Source organism: Grammomys surdaster, unplaced genomic scaffold (assembly GCF_004785775.1).
Source record: "Grammomys surdaster isolate TR1022 unplaced genomic scaffold, NIH_TR_1.0 311, whole genome shotgun sequence".
Classification (NCBI taxonomy): domain Eukaryota; kingdom Metazoa; phylum Chordata; class Mammalia; order Rodentia; family Muridae; genus Grammomys; species Grammomys surdaster.
Genome location: NW_021604730.1, coordinates 2,439,296 through 2,464,994, shown reverse-complemented (window position 1 = coordinate 2,464,994; position 25,699 = coordinate 2,439,296). Strand labels below are relative to the sequence as shown.

Sequence of the window (25,699 nt, the reverse complement as noted above, 5' to 3'; positions counted from 1 at the left end):
AGAAAGAAAGAAAGAAAGAAAGAAAGAAAGAAAGAAAGAAAGAAAGAAAGACCTTTCCTCCCCAGCTGATGCCCAGAGCTTATGTTCACAAGCAGATGGATAAAGAACCATTCCAAACCACATGAAAAAGAGCCTCACAAGCTGATGCAGTAAAAGTGACTGCCAGAGACTGAAGTGTTCCACGCCACCATCAAAAACAAGCACAGACAGAACGTAGCCCTTTGTCCCTCTGGTAGGACTGTTATTGCTGCAAGCAGGGAGGGTCAGACATGACAGATTCTCTTTTGTGAAGCAACAGAATCCCTCCTTTTCCCAAACAAAGCCTTCTGCACACTTTTGCTGTGCCTAGTAATACATGACTTAACAATGGGAGATGATGAATTCTGCAAAGCACACCGTGGGCGAACATCATGATCTGCCGATGTCACAGGCTATATTCACACAAACCTGTATCGTATAAGCTATCACACAACTAGGCTAGATGGTGCATGTATGATAGAGCATGTTGTTCCTGGGACTATGATAAGCAAAGCATGATATTAAATCAAGCACAGGAAAAGTGGAGAAATAGGAATGCCATCAATATAAATGTGGATGATAGGATGGAAGGAACAGAGAGGTCAAGGACACCACAAGAAGACCTACAGAGTCAACTAACCCGGGCCCATGGAAATTCACCAATATTCAACTACCAACCAAAGAGCATTCAAGGGTTGGGCCCAGGCACCCTACACATTTATAGCAAATGTGTAGCTTGGTATTCATGTGGGTCCCCTAACTATTGTAGTGGGACTTTGACTCTGTTACCTGTCTTTGGATCCCCTTCCTCTAGCTAACTGCCTTATTAGGCCTCAGCAGGAGTCCTGCTGTGACTTGAAGGAGGGATGGAGATTGAAACCCATGGGGAACTTCCCACCATTCTCAGGAAAAATTAGGGGAAAGGGTTTGTGAGAGTAGTACTGGGAGAGGAGGGAGGTGGCTGCAATTGGGATATAAAGTGAAGAAAGAAAGAAAGAAAGAAAGAAAGAAAGAAAGAAAGAAAGAAAGAAAGAAAGAAAGAAAGAAAGAAAGAAAGGAAGAAAGGAAGGAAGGAAGGAAGGAAGGAAGAAAGAGAGAGAGAATACAGTGTAAATGTGAGATGTGTATATGATATTACTGCCAGGTTAACACTACTACTATTTTATCTTAATGTCATTTCTTCCTAAGTAGAGGGAATAAATCCCAGGCAATAGATAAAAAGCTTAGAAGGGGTCTGGAGAGATGGCTTAGTGGCAAAGAAACTGCCTGCTCTTAGAGCACACAGGTTAGATTCCCAGTACACATGGTAAGTCACAATCATCAGTAACTCCAGTCCCATGGAATCCAACACTGGCCTCTGTGAGCACTGCCTGCACATGGTGTGTAGAATACATACAGGCAAAACACAAGTGCACATAATAGTTTTTAAGGAGAGAGAACAGGAAGCATAGTCATTCATTAACATTCTCAAGGTTGGATGCCGTCTATCATTATACTGTGACACTTTCATACCACTGCTACAGGATTCTTTCTGTCTAAACCACTGAAAGCCAGTGACAGTACACCAACTTCAATGATGCCTTGACAGCCACAATGTCATTAGATTTCAGCTCTGTTATGGGATTATGGAACAATCACCTCCCTTGTGGGTCTGTGCAATGACAGGTCACAGGTGTGTAACAAAGAGTGTGTATAACAAAGTGTATTAGAGCTAGTCTGGTTGATGTGGAGGTATACTTGGGTCTCTCTCTCTCTCTCTCTCTCTCTCTCTCTCTCTCTCTCTCTCTCTCTCCATCATACAGCACTGTGACAGTAAAGCCTGCCAAAATGTCAGAAGTTTCAAAAGATTTGATTCGAAAGTTTCTGCTCTAGAACAAAATCTTGCTCTGAAGACTGAGGAAGACGAGCCTGCGCTCACACATAAGCACCCAAAGCTTGCCCACTCTCCAAGTTGAACATCTAAAGCTTTGAGTTAAGCAGATTTGAACTGAAGGATTTTGGCCCATTCTCTCAATCTTTGAGGCTTAGACATCTCACTTATAAAAGAGGAAAGAACAGTTTGTTTTTATGGCAGGTTCTAAAATTAAATAAACCAGGCTGAGAGATGGCTCAGTTGGTTAAATGTTTGAAGTATAAACATGAAGATCCAAGGAAGACACCTAAGGCCAACCTTTGACCTCCACAAACAAGCACATGCATGCATATGTACCCCTGCGCATGTACACATACACGTCTACACACACACACACACATATACATACACATACACACACGTCATATACAAGCACAAAATAAATAATAAAAATAAATAGAGCACACATGATAGCCCACACATTGCCTATCACTAGAAATATCCACCTCCTTTTCTATCATCTGTTATAACTTATACAAATGTGGAAGGAAAAATACAAACAGACTCTGCATAACTGAATGGCTGTAACTTTGTTTCTCTGGGTATCCAAGCAAACAAGCTTTTTCTTTGGTTCATTTTTTTTAATGCACCATTGCATAGCATTATGATACCATCCTTATCAGAAATATTAATTAAATCAGTCATGCACATAAGCATTCACTTGTAATGAGAGGAGGGAGTGGGCAGGTTGATTAGAGAGGCTGTAGGAGATTAATTACCCTACAGTTGTCTTTCTCCCGGGTTAAAAGGCAGTTTGACAAGTGCGTTTCAATCTATTCTAAAGAGCAGGTGCTTCCCAGAGCTGACCAAGAGTCAGGAGAAGGAGGGAGAAGGAACTTTGGCATTGGCCACTGTCATTGATGAGCCTTGAAAGGCCACAAACTTATGGAAATTAAAGACCATAAAAAATGAAAAGTTATCCATACCACATATCAGACTCCTGAGGTCCATTATTGAGATCGTTGAGATCCTGACATAATTGAAGATACTTTTATGCTTCTGTGGTTTCAATCTCATCACCCATACAATGAGAAGACTAGATGAATCTACACATCCATCAGTCTTCAGAACACTGTGCGTGTTGGAGAAAGAGTAGAGTGTATTGCTTATTTTAAAGATATATTTCTACTAATATTTTCTCTCCTGTTTTTATCAGTGAGCTCAAAATGATTTTTGTTGGTTGAAAACATCTTACATTTGAGTGTGCTAGATTCTGTGGTGAGATCGGGATTTGTAGAGAAGCTTCAGCACTAGCCTCCCTACTGTCTCCTCTCCAGAGAGTTCCATTCCACGGGAAGTTTTCTTCATATTGAGAGTTTCCTTTGTGCTGTCCTGCAGCCTCTAAAAAGACCTTCTTGTTTTCTATGTTGTCCTACACAGCCCTAATACCACAATAAATGAGACCCAAATGCAGCCCTGTGAACATGAAGAGTGGAGCTGTGAATCTATTTGAACTCACGATCAATGCATGACCAGACCCTTACCTTGGCCAAGCATTTCCAGGTCTCCTTCTGGAGGATGCTGCTATATTCTTCTTGTTGTTACTTCTGAAAGATCTCTGGGCGCCACCCCCCATCTACTAGGCACCATGTTCCCTACAGCTGTGACCATATCTGAAACATGATCAAATGACTATGGCAGCAGGCGGCAGACAGGCAGCTTGCCCACCAGGGCCCCTCTGTGCTTTCATTTCTTCCTCTGAGAAACGGAAATGTGACCCCTTATTGAGAGACCTAAACATATAGGTAAACAGAAGCATTGTGCAACTGTAACCAAACTCACACTTTGCTTAGTATAACATGTAATTATTAGACATTCGTCAAAAGGACAAAGTGAAGTGAAATTGGATTAAGGGTTTTTTTTTTCTTCTTTAGACCATTGTAATTTCCAGATAAAGGAAAGAAAGGGGACTATGGCAGGATGGTATCTTCATGGGACATACTTTCTCCAAAGCACTGAGAATTCAGTTGTGGTACCTACAGGGGCTAAGGTGATAGCTGGAAACCCCTGATCCTCAGAGAGTCTATCTAGTCTACGTGGACCTTCCTTATCCAAAAGTGTGCAACTGGGATTTTTTTACAGACACACAAGTTAGCTATCTCCCCATGTGTACTTCAGTGATATGTGATACATCAAACAAGAAATGTTATTTTATCTTTGCTATGGCCATCATTTATATAGCTTGGATTTTTTTCCAATTTTACCTATAAAAGAAAAAGGAAAAAGAAGGCTTTAATGTTCAACAGTTTTAAGACAAAGAAGCAACCAAGCTCCAAGCTCAGAGACATGGATTTATATCGCTTCATACTCTTCCTTCCTTTGATTTTGTTAAAGACCCGATCCAATTAGCACACATGTGGAACTGCCTAATTAGTGAAGCAGATGAGCTCCCTGCCAGAGCCAAGCAGGTCGCTGTCAGACACTTTGAAGGAATTACAGTATTCTGAAATGTTTTAAGGAAGAACTAACAGCATATCTCTCAGAAACTGGCAGGAATGTGGTCTGTGCTTTAGGAATCGGCAGCTACAACTCCAGTGACATTTGTGTTTTCTCTAAGACTCATGATCCTGTAGGAATGTGGCAGTGTGTGGATGGATGTGTGCCGTGCAATGTACAGAAGCTATTGTCACGGGATGAAGACAGCTGACACACACACACACACACAACAACAACAACAACAACACAACAAAAACAACAACAACAAAACAAAAAAAACAAAAACAGATTTATCTTCATCTATACTCATGTTCACTGGTGTTATATGAGTCAACATAAGTTTGGCTTGCCCAAATTTTTAGGGGACAGGAACAACTGTTTATATATTTCACTTACCTGAAAAAACAATTGAATAGGCTTTATTTCCCTCTAGTCTGCAGGGCATCTGCTGGTCCTCCTCTCTGACACTGTTAGGCAGAACCACTTGCCAGCTACACCTGAAGGAACAAAACCACTTTTCGCAAATCAATGTGCATCAGTGTGTGTTACCCTCAGGGGACTTCCCCAAGACTTTCTCTTTTTTGTCCTTTCCTTCCTTTATTTTTTTATTGTTTAAAATTACTAAACAAACAAGCTAAAAATAATGAGTGATATTCTGAAACCTTTAGTAAAGACTCCAGTTCTTTTGTTTCTGTTTGTTTGTTTGTTTGTTCATTTTGGTACTCTTTGCATCTTTCCCACTGTTTCACTTTTTCTCATTTTTCCCTCAGCTGCAAGACTCAATCAACTCTAAAGAAGATAGGCTGATAGACAGCTGCTTCTGTAACCAACAGTATAGATCTGGGGCAGAACCAAACAGCCTCAGAATAGGCAAGCTCAAAATTGCTTTTGAAAGCTTCATCACTGAAAATGTAATTAAACTTGACTTACCCCAAATTGATTTAAGTTACAGCCTAAGGGCCAACCTTTGACCGGGGAGCTTCACACCTGCATTGATCCCCACGTGCAATTGAATTACCCAAACAATCCAAGCATTTTCACAGGGTAAGCCCTGGAGTGCAAATGGCCAATTTGAGAAGTGAGTTGGTTTTATATCAAATGTGTTAGAAGGCTTTCTCATAAGTTCATGGGAGGAAGTTGGATCAAAACTATTCTCTTAGTCACAGAATTGATTGCCCAAAAGGTATTTTGTTTGCCATATATTTTAAAGTTTGTTTTGATTGGATAAAACTTTCCTTCCCCTCAGAATGTTTTCTATCTTTGAAAAAAATGACTTCTTGTTCTTCTAAGCATGTGCCAAAATCTAGGATGAAGAAGATTTCTTGTAAAAAAAAAAAAAAAAAGACAGTGTGACTATTACCCAAGTGGAGATGCTATAGCATATTGTAGACTGAAGGTCAAGAAGCAGAATACAACTATTTTTACCATGACAGAAGGAAGCTAATCTCCCATAAGTCTCTGTAGAATTGTATTCCATGACAACATGCCACTCACTTCCTTTCCAAAATGTTTAATAAGTTGTCACAATGAGCAGTCACTTCATACTCTTTTAAAGCAGAACAAGCTTTTATTATGCTTTTTAATGTCTCATGTCGATGTCCTTTGTTTTGTGTGTAGTTGCATGTGACTACCCTCCTCATACTCATTACATTTGCATGTAAATCATCTTTACATAGTCACTGCGTGTACTTGAAATTGAGAGATAGATTTAGTGGTGGTATATCTTGCCAAAAATTTCTCCACATTTTGATTCAGGCTTCTGAAATAATATTTTAATATATTCAGCGATCTGTTTGGAGATATTTAGTAGAAATAATGCGTATATCAACATTCAAAATTATAATAAGATACACTGTTCTCTCTATTGAAAATGCCATGTAGCCAAGGATTTCCCCAAGACACTGTACCAAGAGGCATTTATCTACAAACAGTGTGACCACAATGTAACATGTGAAACTCTAATCCAACCATGAAAGGAGCCCTAACACAAATGTGAGCTGGCAATTTTGTGCAAAGTAGCAAATCAGAAAGAGTGTGTATATGCATTTTGCTGATTGAAAGAATGGTTTCATAACAGTATACCTAGGTCTGATTTGTACTTCCCAGGACGATAGCTACAGTGTCAACACAATTCCTAAAATTACATTTATTTGTTTGTTTATTTATTTATTCATTCATTCATTCATTCATTCATTCATTGTGTGTAAGGGTGTAAAGGACATGCATGGCATAGCATGAAGGTAGACTGCGGAGGATAACCTGCAGAAGTGATATGCTTCTTATACCATTCAAATCTCAGGCCCTCAGGCTTGGTAACAGCATCTTTATCCATGAGGCCATCTCGCTACCATTCTTCCTATCATTGTTGGGGGAAAAACGTATTTTTTTAAATTTATAAATTGTGTATAATATATGCAATATGATTCTGCATACCACTGTTTACTTCGCTGACTGTAAAGGAAGTCATAGGCATGTTGAGATGCAGCGGTGCATTGACATGCAGACACCTGCTAGCTGTGTAAAAATTCATGTGCCTTTAACCCCAGCCCTGCAGGAGTACAGAGACAGGATGATTTTTCCAACTTGTTGGGTTGCATCCCTGGTCCAGGTTCAGTGAAAGGCCATGTCTTACTGGAAGAAAGCAGAGTGATAGGACAACAAACATCCTACAATGGCCTCCATACATGTGCCTGTAAGTGTGCATAATGCACACACATGTACACACACACACACACACACACACAAAATAAAAGTTCCACTATACAAACTGTATTACTCTTGAAAGTTGTATACACTTTCTTATTTGTGACTTCCCATCTGTAAGATGGACTTCATTAAAGACCACATGGAATTGGAAAAATGCCATAAAGATCTATAGGAAATACGTGTCATATGATAGGGATTTATACACAAGTAGCCTTTCCCCTCCTCACATTACTTCAGACCCACACCTCAGGGGACCCATCACGCCCGTGGCTCTGTTCTGAGCTTGTGATGATGTAATTTAGTATCTACAATCCCCATGGCAACATTGATGCTATAAGTTGGGGCTGCCTCTGTGTGGTGCTACCACATGTAGTACAGTTGCTAATGTGTTCATGTAATATGAAGACTTTTCCTTCCTCATGGTTGATACTGTCACTGACCTTCACCCTACACCAGGATTCAAGCAGTTTCTACCTACCTTTTTCTTTGGCAAACTTGAGCTTTTAATATCTTGAGCTGATAAATATCATGTATGCTCATAGGATACCCTGAAATATTTTGATACATGCACGATATTTCAGTTCAGTTAAGCATATTTGTCTCCCCAATCACACATTGTCACCAAATGGAAAGTTGAAGCTGCTTTGCCCTTGTGTCCTGTAATAGGCATTGTCCCCATGGTCCTACTGTAACTCAGACCCCCTGATGGAATTCTGTACCACCAACTCCTGCAGGTCTCTACTCCCAACTACTTTTCATGATGACCTGCATGTACAAGGGCATGGATCACAGATTCTGCCTTTTATATGGTGGGATAGCATCCAGTTGCGTGTATGAAACACATTTATCAGTTACTGCACATTTTTACTCATTTCTTTGCTGTAAGGGATAAGATAAAGCAGCTGACAGTAAATGTACCTCTTGTCCACTTAGAATGTACACTTAGTGATGGTGAGACTGTTATATCACATGACTGCTCCTTGTTGTCTTGTTATCCCCCCTCCCTCCCATGTTTCTAGATATGAAGTGTATGGTCCCAGACATTTCCAAAGAAGCTGCTACAAAGCTACTGCTAGTCTTTTCATAGTGATTCTAGTAAGTTATATTCCTATTGTGTGATAGGGTTCCTCTATACATCCTCCCCTAGATGCTGTACCATCCTCACTTTGATAATCTCTATTCTTACTGAGGGGGCTTGTACATGTTTTGATTTTTATTTTCCTGTTAGTTAGTGACGTTGGATATTTTCCAATGTTCCTGTTGGCCATCTAGATGTCTTCTTTTCAAAATAATATATATCACCATTTCTTTTTCTTTCTGCTTACTAACTTTTGAGAGTTCTATATACATTGTGGGTTAAACATTTCTCCCACTCTGTGAGTTTTCTCTTTAATCTGTTGTTTCTTTTCCAGTTCCTTATATATTCTAGCTACTAACCGTTTGTTACAAATTTATCCAGTTTCTTATATATTCTAGCTACTAACCTTTTGTTACAAATGTATCAAATTCCTTATATATTCTAGCTACTAACCTTTTATTACAAATGTAGGTTGCAAACATTCATTTTTTGGTTGTCTCTTTGCTCTGTTTGTTGTTTCCTTTGCTTACAGACAATCTTAGTTTGACAAAGCATCATCTCTCTATTTTTCCTTTCTTTCCTGTGCTTTCAGGGTCCTGTCCAGAAATAGCCTTCAACATTCCAGTATCATTGTGAGTTTCAGCTATAGGACTAAATGACAGAAACCCCATGAGGCTAGAGCGCAGCAGGGTTCTCACCAAATGTACACTAGCCACAACCCCAGGAGGGAGGACTGCAGTGAATGACCTTAGGAGGCAATGATACTTTTAACAACATCATAAAAATGTTCACATCCCAAACATCTATTCATACACTATCAAGAGCTTTCAAACTGTGAGTGGCCATAGAGCAAAATATAATTGCTAGAATATTCTAATACTTTAGTTCCTAAGATATCTCCTGCTGTGACGCTCCCAGGCATTGTATCCTGCCTGCATTTCTCTCCCACTCCAGCAGTTCTCCTCACGTGCTTTGCAGTGGTCTAGAGGTGTTTGTGCCTGCATTGATCATTACTTAAAGTAGACCAGTCATTTCACTGCTATGTGAAATTAATTATATTACTCTTATGCTGATCAAAGGGTGATTTAATTAATGCTGTATTACTTAATGAGCTATGTAACCTTTCACTAATGTATGCTTCTTCAACTTTTTGTAGTCTACTAGTAATCGACTCACTAATTCATACTTTAAATGTTAAAGGCAGTCTTTCTTGCTTTCGGACTATATTGGATGTTGTGAGAAGCCCTCCAAAGACACTTTAACACCAATGTCTTTATGTCTGAGTGACATACAGAAATTAAATATTTTTGACTCTGAACAAATCAAGAGAGAACTTCAATATGTAGATTTATAACACCTTATCTTATGACTAAAGAATACTCTGATTAATAATGACAATAATATAGCTGATTAATAAATGTTATTTATGTCTCTCAGAAAATAGCCCATAAAGATAATTTATCATTTGGTTACAGTTTATTGTAGCTAAGAAACTCTGGCATAGTGTGCACTGCCACCAAAAAAGACCAAAGACCAAGAGAGGCTTTTAAGTTAGCCAAAAAGTGTTTGTTGTGTTGTTTCTTTTGCTTTTCTTTGTTAGTAACTATAATGCAGACGCCTGTGTAGACACTCAGAAGTGGGAAAAATAGAAAACTCTGCTGGATGGGCTGGTGCACATCCAGACTCGTCATCTCAGCTCAATCAGTTGATGAGGCAACACAGAAAGAATTGCAGTGTAGCCTGAACTCAGATAACCATAGCTTCTGGAGTTCAGAGAGTGCACATTCAAGTGGGAGACAAAGAGCTCCAAGCAAGCACTGAGTCAGCATTGCAGCCCTTGCAACTTAACAATAGCTGAATTCAATACAAGATAAGCTTCATTTTATTTTTAGTGTCATTATGTTGCTATTGACAGTATTGTTTATACATGAGAATGTAATAGAGCAACAAGCTTAGACCATATTAGCCCAAAAGTGGCTGATTTTCTGATTACCACAAAAGAAAATAACATCAAATCACATACATGGATGTGCGTGTATGTTTGTAAAAGTGTACTGGAGAATTAAAATCCCCATGTTGGTGGCAGTTCTTCATGTCCATCATTGCATGTTCTGGTTACACTCCTTCTTATAACACAAGTGCCCCCAACATGATAATGAATGACACTTCACAGGGACTAGGTTAAATATAAGTCCTAACACAGTTATCTGCTCTTAGAAGGTTGTGCCTGTTCCATGGGCTTCTTCATGGGTGATCCTGTACAGCTTTAAAATTCTAACATTTGTCTTCTTTAAAATTACTTTTAGACTCTCAATGTCTAAACCAAAGGTCTAGGAATAAGGCAAATTATTATGGATATTCTATTTTACCACTAAATTCTATTAAAGCAAAGTGCTTCTAGACCCTTCGCTTCAAGGGCAGGGATTTTCCAAGACCTAATTCATCATTTTTATTCATTAATACTAAAATCCTGTGTGACTAGGAGAGAACTGACAAAAAAGCTAAAATTGGGTGAGGAATATTTTAGAGCACTTTTCTAAAACACCAGTATTTCTTGAGATTAGGAAAAATCAGAAACCACAAAATGCAAAATTAATAATGACCTAAGAAGACAGTTCTGTGTCCCTTACAGTTTACATTTGATAACAGAATGCCTGAAAAGCATCACAGTATATGTTCAGTAGTGTTCCTGTCTGTGATTCTGTTACACTAGCAAGGATCTATCCCTAAGTCACATCAAAATTGAAGATGGCCATAACAATCTAGGTATTTTCTGTGCATCCCAATAAGCACTGATTTGTCTCTGCTCTTCGATATCATGGCCTCACTTAGCTGCATGGAAACGCTTGGTGCTTTGTTCCATCACTTCTACTATGCTTTATGACTGTCATGAATTAAACTAAGGGCCACTAAATCAAGCATGCTTGAGCTCTGGGGACCAAAAGCATCTATGTGACTGATGAGTACTTGGGTTGATACTCATCTAAGAAGGTAGAATGAGAGCACATATGTAAATAATCCTCTGGGATTATATACAGTTTAAAATGAGTGAGTTGTTTCTTTCAATATTTTTCTACCCTAGAAATTGCTTTTTTAGATCATGAGTGACTAGCAGTGACTGAGATATCAAAAACCAAACCATAGATAAAAGAGGGGCAAAAGGTCACTTTGGTCTTCTCTATGCTCTCAAAGATCGCAGGCTTGTACTAAAAGTATATTGGTGTTATTTTATGCTCAAGTTTCTGTGCTATGAATACTTCTTTTTGTTTCAATGGAGACAAAATCACTGACTTTTTGGTTGTTGTAGATAAAAATTACCAGACTCTCCATCAGTGCAGGCCATAGACCAGTGGCTTCTCGCTTACCAGAAAACATCTCTGAAGTGCAGCCAGAGCTTCACTCATGACACATAAAGTAGTGTAGTTCAGGCAACATGTCAGCCTTTTAAATTCTGTTGTTCTTTCTTCTTCAAAATTATCACACTGTAGACTTAATCTCAAAATTATTTTGTGTTAGATATTGGACATAGTTTATCTTCCAAACAAATGATTGTATTATATAATTCTCCAAATATCAGGATCTAAAAATTATCAAAATAGAACTAACCCTAGAGATAATCAAAAATTAGTTCTGAATTTTGAATCCAGAGAGAAATTAACCTCACTGAATAAGGCATCACACATACAATGAACATGTGCATATGCTTTAATATAGAATTGGGGCATGTTATGGAAAATAAATAATTACAGTTTGCTAGGAGATTCCCAAGTCTCATAGGCTAAGTAGAATATAAAACTTATTTTGCAACTATTTACAAAATGTGTTGACTTTTCAAGGAAAAAAAATACAACAAAGAATTTATAAGACAAGAATGCTGCCCAGTAGATACTGTGTATAAAATCCTGCCCATTAGAGACTGTGTATAAAATGCTATTCATTAGATACTGTGTATAGAATACTGCTGTTCATTAGATACTATGTGTAAAATGCTGCCCATAAGATGCTGTGTATAAAATGCTGCCCATAAGATACTGTGTATAAAATGCTGCCCATAAGATACTGTGTATGAAATGCTGCCCATTAGATACTATGTATAGAATACCGCCCATAAGATACTGAGTATAGAATGCTGCCCATTAGATACTGTGTATAAAATTTTCATCATTGAGTTCACCATCTAGCTCCTCCCCTCATGCTAGATGTGAAGAAATTACCCCAGGGAGAAGGCTTAACACCATTATTGTCGTAACTCTTCAATGAAGAACTTAGATAATAATTCAGTTCTCCTAACACTGTGTTTTTATATCTGTGTTTTCAGAAGACCACAGAACTTCATGTCAGAATCTGAAGTGTCTGAAGTGTTTCCCTTCTCAAACAGCAATGTCTGCTTGACACCACCCATAGACACTTTAGAAAGCACAAGACTCCTGGCTTAAAGACACAAGACTGTTTTTCTCACCAATAACAGATGCAGTAGCAGTAGAATGAGCCTGTTGCATTAGTTTCAAATGCCAAAGGAGTAGCACAGATTTCCTAGCTGATCACCCACCAGGTTGATGTTTCTCTTAGGGGGATGCAGCATCCAGAGAACCCAGAGCTGGATAGCAGCCAGAGACTTCTCTTTGTCTTTGAGACCTGAAAAACAGCATTTACTTTTTATACTTGACATTCCCAATAAAGTCAGTAACAACAAAACATTTAGCAAGATCAGAGAGCCAGGAAAGAATGGCTCCAGACCATCTATGGGTAAAAGGGATGAGGTGGTGGTGGTCATATTCCTAATTCCTAATGTTTGTTCAGATGCACCTGAGCCTGTGTGAAAATGCAAACTAATGCTTCGGTTCTTTGTGAGAGTTAGAGTCTGGCCTTCACACCCCCAGGGAAGGAGACACGGAAAGTTCAAAATCCACACTGAGTCACACAGCCAGGCTCTCCAGGAAGTCAGATCTCAGAAGAGCTTGCTCAGCCTGTGTTCTCCATTTTGGATATCTCTTTTAAAAATCCAGGAAGACTTCTTGACTGATCTCTCAGATTTAGGAGATGGTGGTGGATAGGCCAGCCTTAAAAAGTAAACACAAGCTAAGCATGCATGTAAAGAAACCCTAGAATACTGATCTAATTATGTAGAGCAGATCAGCCCAGAGCACAATGCACATATGAGCATGGCCAGCTCATTCTTTCTGTAAAGTGAAAACTATAGATGAAGTCACTCCGTGATGTGAAGCCTGTCTATAGATTCTGCATTAAAAGTCAGTCTCTCAGAGAGAGAGAGCTTGAAGCCCAACATGTCAGCTGCTCTCTCTATGTAGGTGACTTGATTCCATAATGTAGGTGACACCCCAGAGGTCTCCCAATCAGAGGCAGAACCACTATATGATTGTATGCATAGGAAGGTGAGACCTCAGGACCTGAGAATTGTCCAGAATTTATTCTCTCCTGTCAGAACCTGACCTCTGAGCTTTTCCATCTCAGGCTTCCTCTGCCAAGCTTCTCAGTAATAGAAAACTGTTTTAAGATAATAATCAGCAACATGGTCACCCTTTATCGGGTGCTCACCAGCTTTTCCTCCAGGGCCCCTCTGAGGATGTAACACACCAAAGGCGAAGGTACCATTTCTATTCATTTACTAGTGTCTAGAACAGCGATACATGAAACCAGGCACAGTTATTAACTGACAGTGTTTCCATGGCAATAACTTCAACACTGAGGAAGCTTAATGTGCAAAACAAGACTGAACACACAGATATATTTCAACAGCCATCCTCCCAAAAGCCTGCTATGTAAAGTCATCAGACCTCAAACACACATGCTCTGTGTTGAAAAAAAAAATCGATGTATATGATTGGCAGCAATTTAGAACACCTGCCAATAGAAGTCTCTGTAGGAGTTGCTCTTCTCAATCATGGGAGAGAGTTAATCTTTGAGAGAGGGAGTACTGTGAATTGTTATGCCTTCTGTTCAAATTTCTTAGGATCTGTGTGTTTCAAGACATTCCTTACATTTCACACTGCAGAGGCTGTATGGCTCTGGAGCTGAGCAGAGCCTCGCATCTTGAATGTTTACTGAATTCTTCCCCAGGAGCAGTTAGAATCTCTCAGAATCTCAAAGGCTCCTTTTTGCCTTTGTTGAAATTTGCTGTGTGTTACAAGTCTAATGGGCACTTTCAGTAGCTGTCATTAAGAATAAGGAATAGAGGTTGGGGAGGTCAGCAATGCTTTGATGGCTTATGAGAGCTTTAAACTCAAATGAATAACTTGCAGTGGGACTAAAATCAAGTCTATTGGATCCCAGAAATGATTGATATTCAAATGAAAAAGGAAAGGGCTGATACTCAGAGTTCATTGTGAAAGTATCACCCCAAAGCATGGCTGAGATATGTCCCTATCATAAAGCATGAGTGGTCACCGACTCTGCTGTATCCTACTTCAAGTGAGAATCAGCTGTGATAGACAAGTCACCAGAGCATGTGTCGTCTTCACCCTGTGAACTGTTGGAAAATGCAAATACGTCATGCCATCCGTATGTAAGGAGCTCCTGTTTCAGGTTCTGAAGCTCACCTTGGTTAGTAGTTTTGTGTGTTTTGGACAGTTACTTCAAAATGAATTTTGGCAGGTTAAATTGATCAATCCTACAGAAAACTCCTGCTGAATTTATTTTATTTTATTTTATTATTTTATTTTATTATTTTATTTTATTGTATTTTATTTTATTTTTTAGAATGCCAAATCATGACACCAGATCAGATGATTAACTGTGGATGGTCTAGGGCCTCAGGGAATTACACAATTGGATTTGTATTGATAAAATGATGCTACCCCAGGCTGCCTAATTGTTTTCCTACACAATCAAACACACAACTCCCTCATCCTGACTTTGAGAAAACTTCAGATAAGTCTATCTCAGAACATATTCATGAATAAGAAAGATGGAATGATAAATTCTGTTCACAAAATATATTCTGCTTGCTATTAATTTTCACAAGATATATGAGCCCTTAACACAATACTCCATTATATTTAACACAATGACTAAAGTGAAAGCTTCCTTTGAGTGTTTGACACACCATCAGTTTGGTCTAGCAATTAGGCCAACACACCTGTCCAGAATGGCAGGTATCACAGCTCTGAGAATGATGTAATGTAGACTTTGCCCAGCAGAACATTGGCCTGGGTTCAACTGTTTACCCAGCAAAAAAGAAAAAGGAAAATAGACACAAATAGATACAATAGAAGTCACCTTACAGTGTCTTTATCTAAATTAAGACAACAAGGGAAAGAGATATGGAGTTGCATGGTTTGGGAGGAGAAGTAAGCAGAAGATAAGGAGAAACCATGAACATAAAATTTATAAAAAAGTTTATTTTCAATTAAAAAATTTTGAAAAAGGAAAACTTAAAGAAAGAAAAGAAAAAACTGAGGAAATTTGTTAAGCACATTGACAACAAAAAATAATGATAAGAGCTTTGGGCAAACCTGCCATCCATGTGCTCTAGGAAGTCATCATCAGTTTTATGACACTGTCGTTAGTTTTCCTTATGGTCCATGATGACTTGTTTATCAGAGTTAACTACTACATCTTCATACATATATACACATACACACACACACACACACACACACATATATACACACATGTATACACGTATATACATATGTACATATATACATATACACATATACACACATACACACATACACACATACACACATATACACATATACACATATACACATATACACATACATATACACATATACACATCATATACACATATACACATATACACATATACACATATACATATATACATACACATGTATATGTAAACTCCAGTTGATGGACCAGAGCTGGGTCGTAAAAGCAACCTCAGACCATTGATAAGCTGTGTCCTGAGGTGATAAGGATGAACACATTGTTCTATGAGATCTGACGCCTTTGGTGTCTCCCCGTCAAAGCCTATATATAAGGAGCCCAGGTCTGTAATAACAGCACAGCTTCTTGATCTGTGGAGGTGGCTCATTTGGTAAAGTGTGTGCCAGTCAAGCATGAAGTCCTTATTCAATACCCAGTGCTCACATAAAAAGCAAAGCATGGCAGCACATACTTATAACCCCAACTGGAAAGTCTCAGTGTGTGCCATATAAGAAGACACTGCAGGCTGCCATCTAACCTCCACAAGTAAACATGTGTGCATGAACTATGAACAAGCAAACACACGAGCATGTGCACGCATGTGTGTGTGTACACACACACCACTGAATCTTGTTTTAAAAGACAAAAAATTGCTAAATCCTTCACAGCTTTTCAATCATGAGCTCTCTTAGGAAATGCCCTGTGTGTATTTATTACTGATTACAAAACAAGGTTTTTCTCCATGTGACCAGTCTTCTGACACAGCCTGCTGAATTTAAGTCTATTCTAACCTGCAGTTGTGTGGCATGGGAGTTTGCCATGTCCGGGAACTCATCATCAGACACATGAATCGGAAGCTTGTTTGTAAATGCCATGTCCACCCTCCCACTTAAAAAGAACCCTGTGGTGTGTGTGCCAGGGGAGACCCCAGTAGTGACACCTGCTGATCTGTTTCCTTGCCACCTAAAATGTGGGTTAAGTCACCCATCTACATCCCTGCTGGGAGAGCGCCCCAGTGGCCTCCCCTGCAATAATGCTTTCTGTGTTCTGTGCCAAGAGAGAATGCTGTGTCTCGGTCTTAATAACCAGAATCAATAAAGAGCCAGAATAAAGTTCAGGTGTTAGATTTTTATCTCTACATCTCTCCAGTCGATGAGGGAGAGAACAATGTGTCACCCCAGTCAAACTGGATGATTTTTGCTTTAATAAATAAACGTTAAAAACCTTAAGCCATAATCTACTTCATTAGTGAAGTTTTTAGAGATGCATAGGAGATGCTAAATTATCCTGGCAACAGCAATAAGTTTCACCTATTTTTTCCCACAGTTCTGTGGTACCTTATGTCCATTGGCAAGTGACTGACGTTCGTCTTCCTCTTTCAGGCTGAAGGGTTTGCGGGCTCACTTATCCACAGTTTCTTTCTCACTCACCCTTTCCCTCAACACTAGTTGTTGGAAGTTTTTGTCAATGAGTTCCTTTGTTATATGAACTGATTCATTAACTTTTCTAAGATTCTAAAATGTATGTATGATCCTTTAACAATAGTTAACAAAAGAAGTCTCTGTTTATAGCCCATGTACAACATATAAACATCTACAATGTTTTTTAATTTTGAATATGAATATATACACATGTAAACATATATGCACACCATGCGTATACTTGAGCCTTGGCTATATATGTCTATACATTATTTTTTCTTATATGTTATAGGTGACTCACATCTCCACTTCTATGATGTTTAGCACTTGTCTGGGAATCCTCCCTTAGTAATGTCTATAGACATTGCATGACCATGAACAAATTCCTTATTATCTGACTCTACTTATCTGGCACACAGTGACAGCCAAGGTCGTCTGGTGCTGCTGGGAGTCCAGATCTGCTCCTCCTTCCCAGATTTTCTCAGGATATTGTCTCTGGTCAGCCTCTCTAGAGAAAAAGACCAGGACAGGGAAGCACGGACTGTGCATGGAACAGAAATGATTAGGAAGCATACTCCCTCAAGAGCCCCATTTTATATCAGTAATGAAAATGGCCTTCTTATCACATCTAAGAAAATCAGTAATTCACCTGACAGTGAGAAGAAGAACCTTTTCCTTAGGTATCCAGAGCAGGTGGACAGGTGGGAGGGAGTGCTATCATTTTGTGAATCATTGAAATCAAATATTATATCAACGTATTGCCTTTGAGTGAGCTGCTATGTCACAAACTGTAAGACTACATGAGTAACAAGAGAAGGAAGGGCCAGGGCAGAGATACTGTGAGGCTGGGTGCTGTGTAATCCCTTGCTGGCTTGCAGACTCTTTGCTTTGGATCGGGTCCTCATACAGCAGGAAGGTAGTGAGAAGTCTCTGAGATCTCTTCTACAGAGACACAAATCTCAACCCTGGAGGCTGTTCAGTGCTTGCCTGGTATTCATGAGTCACTGGGTCTGGTCTGTAGCACTACAAAGACAAGGAAGGCACTAATAGTAATTCTGAGGCTCTATACACATGACTTCATTATTGCCCAAGCCACACCTCTTTTATATCAAAACCCTTGCACTGGGGTTTGAGATTTCAACATATAAATGTGAGGTAATACAAGCGTTTGATGTTTATTTTACTGGTTCACCTTATTGTGAACTGATCAATAACAGAAAAAAATCTAGAAAGCATGATACAGAACTCTGAATTTCCACACAAATGTACACATATATATTATATGTATACTCCCATCATGTGAAAATCAAATAACAGTAGAGAAAGTACACAGTTTACCTGAAATTTGCTTTAAGTATCAAGAAGTCAGGAAAGTCCCAAACAAACATTATTACCATTGAATTCAGCAGCTCAAAAGAAGTGCAGACTATGGGACTGATTTTAGGCAATAAGGAGGCTTATCAATTTCGGTATCATTTCTGCCTTTGGATAGAAATATTTTTAGAACAATCTTCGCTCAAACTACTTTTCTAAACTCAGCAACTACATTCAAAGCAGACTCTTTATAAAAATATACTTCTGAAATGTAGCAAACTCTGCAATGCTCAATCAATTTTATCTCGAGCCCATAGTTTGGGAATATGATAGAAATATAGATAAAAGGGGAAAAGAAACAGAGCAAAGAATGGTGGTGTAGGCTTACATTGCTTAAATAAATCAAGATATATTCTATCTCACTTCAACCGTCCTCACAGAAACAGAACAGTTATTCTAGACTTTAGTGATGTCTGTGTACCTTTAAAATTCATGTGTGAAAATTCCAACTCCAAGGCATCAATAGCAGGAATACTAGCCTTCAGTTGGTGATCAAATACCAAATGGAATTCATGTCCCTAAGAGAGAGGCCCTATCTGACCTGGAAGGTCAGGATCATCTACCAAGATGACCCTTACAAGTTCTCCTATTTTTCTTGCCCAGCCATCTCCTAGTCGGATGGTGATATGTTAACTCTGCTGTTTATAGAATATCTAGTTTGTGGAGTTCTGTTCTGTCAGCCAAGTAGACAAAGACCACCCCTGACCCTTTGAATGCCTTATATCATCATGTTCTTCTGTATGTGTATCCACTAAAGACTTACCTGTGAGTGTAGATAATCATCTGGCTAGAGATTTAGGTGGGGTTGTAGTAAGTCTTGTTTTGATACAAACATAAGACATCAGAAGGGAAGTAAGGGGTTCCTTCCTGCTGGTGGAGTACAACCTCCTAGCTTGTGTCGTGGTGGAAAAGACTCAACATGCCTTTTCCTGGTTTCTCCTCAGCATCTACTCACCTTCTGCTTCCTAAACCCCTGTCTTCCTTCATTCATTGGTTCTTCTGCAACTGTGTCTTGATTTGTGGAATGCAGATTGTGCCAGTGACATCCCTTCTATCTATTCCTGGCAGTTCTACTTTACAAGGCCCATCTCCCAGAGGACAATCCCTGGAGATGAGTGAAGGATACAGGGACTCCTCCACTGCAGCGAGGTGGAGAGTACCACTAAATGGGCAACTCTTAAAAGTAGGCTAAGAATGGTCCCAGCAGTTGCTGCTTTCTTGGTGTTTAAATTTATAGTGTCTACAAAACCCTGTAGGGTATTCTGCTTTACTTTGTTGATAACCTTTTCTAGTAGTGAACTAGCATGATAAAAATTCAGAAACATAAAAATTAAGTAGTAAAAACTAAAATAAAATTAAAAAGTTAAGTAGTAATGTTAGAAAGAACAGTTGGATGATGAATCCAACAAATTCTCCTGGTTTGTGGGGCTCACTGGCAATCTTTGGTATTCCTTGGCTTGTGCCACCACCAGCCTTATATCCATGGTTCTTCTCATAATACCTTCTCTTCTGTGTACCAGACAGGAAGTGAACTCCAAGCATGTGGTTTTATGTCTTATCACCTATGCAGGAGTAGACCAGCAAGAGTAGATAATCAAATGATGCAGAGTCTTTCAAATACACATGAAATTATTAAAACAACTTTATAAAGCAACTAAAGATGCTTCTCCTACCCCCCAAAACCATTATCCCCTTGAGCCTAACATGGCTACTTCACACCATCATTATTTTCTGCTACTAATCTTATTCTTAAGTCCTCTGTTGTGTCTTGTGCCCCACTGCTCCGTAGCTAGTGAAGAATCTGAGCATTAGCAGCTGCTCTGTGTGGTCTTGCCTGCATGCCCACGATTAAAGCTCTGTCCTGTGCAGAGCACCTGTGTTCTCAAGAAGAAATGTGCTCTGTACAGACACCAACACAATTTGGGAAACCACAGGGAGAGACACTTACTTCCCCTGTGGAAGCAAGTGGCTTATTCTCCGAACCACAGAGTCTGTTTACAAGAAATGGCATGAGTTATAAAAGTCTTAAAGGTTTGTGTCCACATACAAAGAAGCATGTGCAAGCTCACACATTACAGCTGTTTATTTTCCCTTTTCTTTTTTTCTTTTTTCTTTTTCTTGACCATGCCTTAATTCCCCCAGTCACTCTAAGCCAAGGATTAAGTCAAGTGAGAGCACTGCAGAAATCTGATCCAACCCTGCATGTGGATAAAACACACAGAAAAGCTCAAAACAGCAAAGCACAGCTTCCTCTCAGCACAGCCTCAGGTATCCGTGCCAGTTCCTTCATGCTGCCTGTTTCCCAGCAGTATGAGGACGGTTGGCTGCTTTGAGGAGTCCAGGACTGTTCTTTGCCTTATAAAAAGATCATGCAAAATCTATTATAGCTGCTGACTGAGCTGCTCCTTTAATTTTTTAAAATTTGGTTGATTGGCTAAGTAGTGTGTGTGTGTGTGTGTGTGTGTGTGTGTGTGTGTGTGTGTGCCACAAAGCTCAGTCAGATGATAAATTACAAGAGTCAGATCTGGCTCCCAGGATCTAATGCAAGCCACTACCTATATTCTTTCTCTAGCCATCACTGCTAGGTGTAAATGACTGAAATATTGGCTAAATTCTTCACTTCTTTTTGTACTAGTATGGCATTTTCCAGTAAAATTGTCTTCTTTTCTTTGTCTCAAATTTTCCTTTATTAAAAAATAATAAAACAACAGGAACTGAAGAGGTGACTCACTTTTTAAAGACACTGCTCCTGTAAAGAATCCAACTCAGTACCTAGCCCCTCTCTAGCTCTGGGGAATCTAGTGCCCCCTTCTGGCCTCTGTGTGTACCTACAAACACACATACACACGCTCACACACACATGCACGGATGCACACACAAGAGAAATCTTAAAACATAATAACAAAAATTTTATTGCTACCATCTCTTTTTTAAACTTTTTTTCTAAATAATAGCAAAGAGCTAGCAACCGTTTTTTGTCTATTTCACTCAGTCAATAATTGATGATAATTTACTCTCCCTTGGTATGATTAGAGCATATTTTAAATTATCCATTTGCATTTGGTCTGTAATTAAAATTATGTGGCATTTAGGACATTATTCTCCAAAGTGCTTCACAGGCTTTCTCTGATCCAGCACGCAGAGTCCAGGTGCAAAGCTGCATAAAACACTGATAAAAAAAAATAATTCTCTGTGAGTTCACACACACAGGCCATTTATCTACCAGCCCACAGGTGAATATACACAAGATAGGGATTTTCAAGACATGTAGAATCTCCAGACTTATCTTCTCCTGCTGAACCTGAGTAGAAAGGAAGCCAAAGTCTCTCTGTCTGAATACAGTGCTCAGAACACATGTGCCCACCAACAAGCAAACAAATATGTTCTATGTGAGACTCTCTTACCCAGCAAGAATGACTTCATTACTTGTAAGAGAAGAAGGACATCTCCACGCACCTGTAAGCACAAGCATAACTTGATCCCACCTCAGTGATCAGGAGACTTGTTTTGGCCAATGAATTTCAAAAGAGATGCATGCCACATCTGAGTGGAAGTCATTGGAACTCCTAACTGTGTGTCTCAGACTTCTCCATGAGAGAGGTGTAACCAGGTGTATCCAGAACAAAATGACATGGAATCTTGACAAAGTTGCACCTGACCACTGAGCAGCAAAGTGCATGAGGGCTGAGGACTGAGCCCTACTGTGGAGCATTTGAGCAGCATGTGTGAGATCTTGACTATAGTCCCCAGAATACACATATGCGCATGCATGTGCACATACGCACAAACACACGAGTACATGTTCCTGAAAACACAAACATATGCATACACACACACACACATATGCATACATAGATTACATCAACACAAAATATATTTTGTGGTTGGAGCTACAGATTTTTGACTATTGGCACCACAAAGCAATCTGGCTACAGATGACAAATCAGTTTTTTTTGTGCATATATGAATGACTTTACAGAAAGGAAATAGGAACCCTAAACTGAAGAAAAGAAAGTGAATTAGTTAGGTATTAAGTCATTCCCAACAGAAATTTTTTAAAGTAATTAAGAATCCCCAAGTCACATTCTGGCTTTTGCTTGAATAAATCTACATTTAGGAAAGCATTATCCTTTCATAAAGATTTGAGTGCAACTTGTATGGAAGAGCCTGTGGTGCTGGGGTAGAGATGACCTTGGGTCAGTGAGAAGGGTGCTGGGGTAGAGATACCTGTGGGTCAGTAGGGAAGGGTGCTGGGGTAGAGGTGACCTTGGGCTAGTGGAACAGGGTGCTGGGGTAGAGATATCTGTGGGTCAGTGGGGTGAGGTGCTGGGGTAGATATGACCTTGGGTCCATGAGAAGGGTGCTGGTGAAGAGATGACCTTGGGTCAGTGGGACAGACAGGTTCTTAGCATCTATGTGTCTGTGATGGGGTTATGGTAAATGCTACAGTGTTCTTAATGTCTTTGTCTTACATCCAAGAAAAACCACAGGTGAAGTGGTGCTGTGTGCACAGTGTTTTGAAGAAAGAAATAAAATCTCTCCCTTGCCTCCTGCAATTCACAGTGTGAAATGGGGGTCAAGATGATGACAAGGTGACACAGTGGGGCAAGTTCTACTGAAAAACTGTTTCCTTTAACTGTCACCTATGATTCTTGTTATCTTACCAAATCTTGCCTGATGTTTATTAATAGCATAAATGAAACCTTGGCATCTACCTGATCACTGAAAACTTTTCAGACACTGAAGAACAGAAAGAAATTCAAGTATCTGTCTTCACCTCTTCTTCACACCTCTATTTCACTTCCATTTATAACTCAGTAATGAAACTGGTCAAATCACGTGACCTCAAAGATGGAAGTAAGCCTGCACAGATTCGAAAGTATGGTTACTCATATATATTTAAAAAAAATAAAATTGAAAAACCTTCTAACAAGAGTGTTATTAGCCTCCTACACTGAATGATTCACTGTGCTATATTTTTTCATATTCATGAGAGAAAGGTCTTAAAAGAATGCTTTGCACTGATTATCCTTTCTTTGATGTGGGCAGAACAGATATTAAAAGTGCACTAATACCATCTGTTTAATGCTGGAAAACTCCAAGCTTCAATCTGATGGCCCACACAAGTCTCTGAGCTTGTGCTTCCAGGATTTCTGATGTGCAAAGGATCCATGATGCAAACATGCCAAAGCCTTAAATGCTTCTATTTCAAATACTGTTGTTCTAACAGTACAATTTTCTTTAAACCAAAAAAAAAATTTAAAAATTGAGGATTGTCTATTCAAGTTTAACTTAAGGTTGGTATTGTGTGCATGTGAGCATAAAAAACATGACTTTACACAGTAAGTTTTTAAATTTACTTTTAAGGGGTTAAGTTCAGTGGAGCCAGTGAGTTCAGAGTCAAAACATCTTTTTTAAAAAAATATCATCTTGTAGTTTATCATCCCAACTGGAAAAAATGTTGAAGGAAATGAGATTCCAATAAAAATTTTTATAAGCATGGCAAAAAATCTCACAGCTCCTAACCCAAGAGTAGGAGAATCACACTCTCCCATGGCTGTGTCCACTTTCATTTGTCCAGTGCAGAGGGGTCAGCCTTCAAGCCATACACACAAACAACAAAAGCAGATTCAGTAAATTGTATTTCTTTATTTATACATACATACACACATACATAATTTATACATACAAAACAATGATAGTCATAAACCAAGAGGTCATCAGTTTGAGAGTAGAGGAGTGGAAAGGTTAGTAGGAGAAGACATGAGAGGAGTTAGAGGGAGGAAAGATAAAAGAACTGGTGATACAATTCTATGTTAATTAAAATGCATTGAAATTGTATATAAGGCCAGTGAGATGACACAGTATATACAATTGTTTACCATGAAGCCTGAAGACCTGACCCAAAACTCACATGGTTGAGAGAACAAAATTCTGCACATTGTCCTTTGACCTTCACGTGCATCATGGTGTGACCCCTCCTAATAAATAAATTTACAATAAATTTACATGAAGATTATCTCAAGAAACCAATGTGTAGTTATACTAGTTTTATATTATACTACAGAAGAATGTAGAATTTTAATGTTGAGCCAAAACTCATGACACCAGCTTGAGACATAACTAAACTTCAGAAAGTCTGCTCAACATCTTCAAGGCCTGTGTCACCACAACACCACTTAGAACAACAAGAGTGACTTTAAAATGATAAAGTCAAACTCCCTTGATCACCTTGTGGCCCAAGACGAAGATAGAATTTAAGCACCACCCTCAAACCTGCTCAAATGGTGGAGGCAGGGATGTATTGCAGATATCAATCACCTCACGTTCATTGCTACTTAATCTGTAATGTGTCACTGAAATAGTCTCTCAGTTTTCACATTAAATAAAGATTGAGCCTCAAAGCATTAAATGACATGTCCAAATTCATGCACTATACAAAAAAAAAAATGGAGATTCAAATACATTCCTCCTTAAAGCTTTCAAGATTATCCCCTGCAGGAAATTTCAGGTCTGGAAATCAAACCTCAGGAGACTTTCCCAACCCAGGGAAAATGGTAGGTCCCAGGCATACTCTTTCCTGTTCTATCCACATTTAGCTAGAGAAGTTAGGATCTGTGTTATAGCTTCATGAAACAAACAGCATTGGTATTGAGAGATAAATATGATACTCAGTGTTTTAACAAAAACCAAAGGTGGATGGTTTATTGGGAAGGAGTTGAATTTGTCCTTAAATAGCACGGAGCTGAAGCCTGCACATGTGAGAGTCAGTTCTTTCTCCAAGTATCTGTATTCTTTTTCTTAAAAATTGATAGTAAATTTATTAAGATTTACAATGGGAAAATGACACCACCTAGGACATTTGGGGTCATAAATGTATTCTTTCTCCAAGACCACCAAAAGCCTCAAGGTAATGCTGTGAGTCTGTCTGCTTCACCTTTCTCTTCGGAAGTATTTACTGAAAAACTAAACAAGGATACAGTATAGATTGGTGGATACACTAAGCCATGCATTGTCAAACCCCACAGACATCATAAAAGCAAACTTCATCGAATGCAAACTTTAAGAATTAAACAGGATCTGAGAGTACCATGCTGGAATTCAGACTCTAATAAATTTGTC

General features: G+C 39.0%; 1 protein-coding gene across 2 annotated transcripts in view; it reads left to right on the top strand.

The window, feature by feature from the left end:
• The window catches only part of Negr1 (neuronal growth regulator 1), a 710,239-nt gene that overhangs the window by 566,948 nt on the left and 117,592 nt on the right, over positions 1–25,699 (top strand). Inside the window, exon 7 of one of the 2 annotated variants that reach the window (XM_028777586.1) lies at positions 3,208–4,136. The exons of the other annotated variant lie outside the window; for it this stretch is intronic. Coding sequence (XP_028633419.1) covers positions 3,208–3,275 — 68 coding nt within the window. The 3' untranslated portion in view covers positions 3,276–4,136. Of the gene's footprint in view, positions 1–3,207; positions 4,137–25,699 lie in introns of those variants that run through there. 2 annotated transcript variants of the gene reach the window in all.